We start from the raw sequence: 6,008 nt of genomic DNA, 5'->3' as shown, positions 1-6,008 counted from the left end.
GGGCCCGCGTCCCCCGCCTCCACCGGCACGCGCTCAGCTCGCGTCCCGCTCGCGCGCTCGTAAGTGCCGGGCTTCAAGAGAGGCTTTTTATCTTGCCCTCGTAGTGGGGGTGGAGTTGAAGTAACGAGTCTGGACTTCCGTAGGGAGCCCTTCAGCGTCTCAGGCTGGGTAAAGCACAAAGGTGCTGTCAACCGAGCTCACGTCTACGTGCAGACTTAAACTAACAGCACGTCACATGCAATCAGAGCCGGTGACTCGAATGTGCAAATACCAGGAGCAGCCAGACTTCAGGGAGTCGGAGGAACTCGTCTTACATGAATATTCAGCTGAAGACAGAGAAAAAGCTCTACAAACAAGAGGGCTAGATGTGAAGGTGAACTGAAAATCTTTACAGCCCAAAGCACAAATGAGCCCACTCGTACCTAAAACAGGGCAGAAAGCTAGGTAAACCACCGCAGAAATAAATTCAACGCACAGCTCCGGGGCTCCTCAAGGTCACCTGCAGTTACAGAAGGACTCCAGAACCTTGTACTCGAGACTGGCAGGTAGGCAGAGGACAAAATGGAGTTCAGCCCTTCTGTGCTAGAGAATAATCTGTCAGCCCACATATTCCTTTGTTCCTCAGCCAGCGTTTAAAGCAGCTTGCCCTACTTTTTCTTTCTTTCTTTCTTCCCCCCCACCCCCACCCTAAACTGGCAACAGAGAACAAACACCCAGCGTTACATAAATCATTTCAGCTAGCTGGAAAAAAGCAAGCGACCGAGAGGATACATCTACCGGTTAGCTCCTTGTTTCCTTTGAACCATCTGATGGTGGTGGCTGGTCTGCTGGCCATGGCAGTGCAGTTCAGCTCAATCTCTTCTCCCTCAACGGCAATTTCTTTCTGTATATCGATCACCAAATTGCGTGGCGGGACTACGACGAGAAGAAAAAAAAAAAAAGAAGATGACACATACTTGATGAAAAAAAAAAAACCAAAACAGTTTGGGGTCACTGGCACAAGATAAAACCTTCAGGAAACCCCGCAAAATCTACTAGAGGAAACTAGCCACCAGCACGTATTTGATCTTTCCATCGATCAAAACCTTTGATAGGCGGTTTCACGGAAATCGGAGTAAGCACTTTCACTCTCCACCTAATAACCGTTGTCATGTCCCAAATTATTACTTATCGCACCTGCAACTTTCGGTTCTCCCTCCCTGGCAGGCACCGTTCCAGGGAAGAGCTTTAGTGTTCATCGCCACTGGGTCGTGTGTGTCGCTATTTAAAAACACAGCCTGACTCGGCGCACGTTCCGGGGCTTCTTCCGACACGGGGAGGAAACGCAAGAGCTGAGGTTCGGGAGCGCGTTCCTTACCGCGCCTCGAACCTCGCCGGGCGATTTTTCTCTCCCTTTGAGCCTCAGCCGGAAGGAGCGGTGAGCTCGTGTAAGACGCTCGGAAAGCCCGAGGTGGCAAGCCATCGCCTTTGGGACAGCCCCGCGTCCCCCATCAAACCACCACAAAGCAAACACAAAACCGCTCTCGCGCCTTCCGGCAAGTCCTATAGGCTGGCCGTTTGCCCTCTGCCCCAGACGCTTCCTTACAAAACACAAAGCTAGAAGACGACGCTCGGTGAAAAAAAGTCCAGTAACGTTCAGAAACAGGCTGGAGCTTCAGGGGGATAACCGCCGCCGGAGCACAACCCAGCGGTGTGAGGAACAGGCTTAAAAATTACGACCCAGAAGCGAGGCGTCTCTTCCCCGCGACAGCGCTGGTAGCCAGCGAGGCAAAAAAACAGGGAAAAAAAATGAACATCAAGAGTTTGCGCCGCACAGAGCTGCCGCTTCAGAAAAAGGCCAGGCCTTCCAAAGGAAACTCAACTTTGCTCTGATCAATATGATTAAGCAACTGCGTAGTTCAAATGCGACTAACACGCTTCTGAGCTAACGAAGAACAAATATGTATAAATACCATGCAGATGATCAAACGGACTAATTAGTCACTTGTGGCTTTTCTCTAAAAAGAACAGAACGGGCTACATATTTGAGATTTTCACATGTTCCAATTAGGAATGAATAAATCTACACACCGCGTCACAAAGTACAGGGGAGAGCGGGAAGAAGAAAGCGCGAAGCTCTCGCTGAATCCCGACTGCAAAGAAGGATGCCGCCAAACCTTCCTCCGCTCTCCGACGCAAGGATCGTTAGGAGCAGATCAGCTGAACTACCCTTCGGTAGAACTGAAGACAGAGCGAAGTCTATCTGGTCTGGCTTGCCTGTGCTCGTCTCTGTGGTCTCGCCTGGCCCAGGAACGCCTTGAAGGCGAGGAGAAAACACCCGCTGCTTTAGGGATGTCGGGGAAGGGCAGGCACACGCCGGCCGTGCTGCGAATCCTTCTCCGAAAGGACTGACGTACGAGGCCAGAAAACAGACTTTCCCCTGAATTCCGAAGCACGCTTCATGTTAAAAAAACCCCAAAACCACAAAGCCCCCGGCATTTCGTCGGCCACTTGAAAGACAGGCAGTGCCAGCTTACAGGCGGATAAAGTAAGGGCTGTGATTTCAAACGCTGCCTTAGCATCGTTAGCAGCGAAGTAAAATCCAACCAACTATTTTTGCGTCCGTAGGATTAAAGAGAAGAGTTGGAAGAGAGCTTCCTCTTCCTGCAAACGCCGGAACGCGCGCTAAAACTTTGAAGATGTCGATAAGCGTAATAGCTATAGTGGAACTGCTTATAAACGTTGCTTAAACAATGTATAAAAACCTAAGAACCCAATCTCATTAAATAAAAGAAGGCAGATTTAAACTAATCAGCCGGTGAGATCTTACACTAAGTCACCCTCCGTGACTCAGGTTCTCCTATTAATAGAGTCTTAAAAGCCGCTGCTGATCCGTAGAAACAGCTCTAATAGCAGGAGCTGCTATTACCGGTAACCGCATCGGTCTTGCAGCGGTCCTGCAAAGCCCGAGGGAGCGAAGGGAAGGCAAGAGCCTGGCCGGGCTGCGCCTGAGCGTATTTCAGGGGACGGGGGACGGACCAGAATTAACTTCAGCTCTGCAAACAGCCATGCCTAAGCAAATGAGCAAACCGACGGCGTCAAAGGGGAGACCTGACCTCCTTTCACGCGCGAAACAAGTTTTCAGTGAAGTGAATCGGAAGCTGTCACGTGCTGCTCGTGGAACTCGAGATCTCCCCGAACAGCTAAGCCAACTGACTAACGCGCAAAAACTCAGCGGGAGGTTCACCGGCGACGCTGTTAGCAGCGCTCACCCTTAAGGGGTATCAGCGACGGGCAAAGATGCTGCCCTTTGTCGTTAAAATGTAATCTCTCGAATCCCCAAGTTTTGGCAGAGAAGATGCAGCGTGCGATCAGAGCAGTCTGATTACCGAAAACACGAAATTCATAAACTGAACGGTTCTCCCATGCTACAAAGCGTTCACGCTAATTTATTTTCCCTCTGCATATCAGATAATTATTGAAAGACATTTCCTGCAGCTTCTACTTTCTGGCTGGCTTCCTTCTCGCATCACCGAACGAGACGCAGCCACCACAACTTATCTTCCCAGGAAACGCGCCTCCTCTCGCCCTGAAGAGAACGGATACGAGCCCCGCCCCGCCGACCCCGTGCGTCCAGGGATGACGAAGTTCCCCGCAAGCACCTAGCGGGTCCTTACCGAGCACTGTAATCGTGGTATAGATTTCCTGGGGGGGATCAGTGTAGAGCTGGCAGAAGTACCTCCCTTCATCAGAGATGGAGACGTTTGTCAGGGAGACTCGGAGCTCGCTGTTGGAGAAGTTCACCAGCTGGAACCGGCTGTCCTTCAGCGCTGCGGAGCAAGCACACCCTTAGCGACCGCCACGGGAGACACGGCGTCTGCCTCGCCACGCCACGAAGCCAAAGGTCTATGAAAACGGCGGTAGCACCTAGGCAAGCGCCCCACGGGTTCCCGACTGCAGCCGCCATCCGGCTTCTTACCTGGAAGTCTGGACCTGCAACACGTTTCTCAGATCATTACGAAGAATTGACGTAAGCAAATCACCGGGCACGGCATCGAGTCTTTGGACACGGTTTTATTAGCCGGTGGCTTAGGGACGTGTAGGTGAAGTGCTTATTGTGAAAATACGCGTCTACACGGACTCGTTTCTGACTGCACGTGGTCAGTGGACTGGCACTGTCACGACAGGAAACAACGCCAGGCTCACTCCCCGGGCATGGCGGCAACGGGGGATTTTGTTTTGGTTATAAAGAAGCATAGATCGTCTCGAAACGTTCAGTCTTCGAACGAAGCACATTACCTCCGAGAACGCTGCGCTGTCTCGGCGTTGCCCTGTTCAATTTGTTTGCGTCAGCTAAATATTTGGCACTCAATTGCAATTCACCCTGAATTACTACAATCAATCCCTGTTGCAAAGTAAGACGCTCTGACTTTTAAAGGGGACCATCAAGGTTTCCATTAAGGAAAAAGATTACGATTGCCTGTCTCATCTACCCTCTAAAGAATTGACTAAGCTTTAAGCGTCTAGCATTACATTAAAAGAAGAGATCTCCGCAAATGCTTCCTCCCGAGCGCAAGCGAGGCGCGGGAGAAGTTGTTCTCAAACGAGGGAAGAGAAAACTTACGTCTGAAATCTCTGAAATAAATCGTTTGCCTGTTGGGATTCAGAAGCTGAATCACCGAGTCGTCGCTGTTCTTGACTCGGCAGCTGATGGTGGCGACGTCTCCCTCCACCACCGTCACGTCCTCGGTGACCAAATTCTGACCATCACCTGAAAGAGAGCGCAAAGATGAAACAGCAAGATGGGAAACGGCGTCAGCGGGCTTCGCTTGGAAACGAAACGCGCCGCCGCGCGCTCGGTGCTCCTGCCGAATCTACCCAGCGGCACGAGCCACGGGGCCACTCCGCCCCGACGATCTTGGGTTTCTTCTTGACCAGCTTACCGGAGGAAGAGCTTTTATCTTCCGCAGGGGAGCTCTGGGCGGGCGACGGAGGCACACGGGCCGGCGAGCCGCTGACCCTGGCTCCTCCAGCCAGCTGGGCTTGTAAGGAAAGGGGACCCTCGCCCTTCCAGCCACTCGGTAACTAAAGCAATGCACCTTGCACAGCCGCGCCCGGGTTTTGCTGGGACGGATACTAGTGTCACCGCACGCATGCAATTACCTGCAGGATCAATGCTCCAAACAGCAAGGGCAGGGAATACAAATACGCATCTCCCCCCGCCGCCGGAGCCTACCGGCCGCCGCCGAATTAGAGGGGAGCGATGGGAAGAGCGCTCTACGACGGGAATACAGGACCGCGCCGCGGCCGAACAGCCGCCGTAGGGCCTCACCGCGCAGCGTTCTTTTGACTGCGCAGGAGCCGTTTTGCCCCGGCATGTTCTCGCTGCTGTATTTTGAGGCACGACTGAAGGCAGAGGACGAGGGAGAGGTCTCGCTGGACGCCACAGGCCCCTCCACGCTTTAATACTCGTATCGGCCTCAGGGGAGCGAGTTCCACGCCGCACACATGGAAACGGCAAAAGTTCGCTTCCTCCCTCAAAAGACGAATTTTGTTAAATTACGTCGAAAGAACAACTCGCTGCAAGAAGCAGTTATCCTTTGACTTCAGCAGACGGACCCTCGGGAAGCAGTTTTTACTCGCTGTGTGTAATCAGTGGGCGCTATTAATGTCCAGAGGCAGGAAGAAAAGAACTCGATGCAATTACGCTGTGGGAGCCTCGTAATCATTTACAGGTCATCACCTCGAAAACTCTCCTCCTAACGAATCGAACCCTTACGTCACGCGCACGCCGGGAAATTCGCTTCACATCTTAAAGAACGCGGCAGTCGGGAATTTGGACAAAGCCCTTGGCGTTTCTATTTTTCCGTAACTACCGAGCGCCCATCAGGTTCGAAAGTAGGCCGGAGGAGCGCAGAGCCGGAGCCAAGGCAGGACCGGGGGACACGAGCCGGGGGACGGCAGCCCGCGGGACGCCAAGCGGGGTCCCCTTCAGGAACGACCGAGGTCTGCTTTCGAACCACACAGGC

At 52.7% G+C, this 6,008-nt stretch overlaps 1 protein-coding gene across 1 annotated transcript; it reads right to left on the bottom strand.

The window, feature by feature from the left end:
• Positions 1–777: 777 nt before the first annotated feature.
• On the bottom strand, positions 778–5,357 carry LOC104621483 (cell adhesion molecule 1-like; the record flags this gene model as incomplete). Its single annotated transcript, XM_010287991.1, has 4 exons — positions 5,216–5,357; positions 4,604–4,750; positions 3,657–3,809; positions 778–915 (listed from the first exon to the last, which is right to left on the bottom strand). Coding segments are annotated over exons 1-4 (580 nt in total), but the record flags the coding sequence as incomplete, so codon positions are not given.
• Positions 5,358–6,008: the final 651 nt, after the last annotated feature.

Source organism: Phaethon lepturus, unplaced genomic scaffold (assembly GCF_000687285.1).
Source record: "Phaethon lepturus isolate BGI_N335 unplaced genomic scaffold, ASM68728v1 scaffold675, whole genome shotgun sequence".
Taxonomy (NCBI): domain Eukaryota; kingdom Metazoa; phylum Chordata; class Aves; order Phaethontiformes; family Phaethontidae; genus Phaethon; species Phaethon lepturus.
This window is presented reverse-complemented; position numbering and strand designations above follow the sequence as displayed.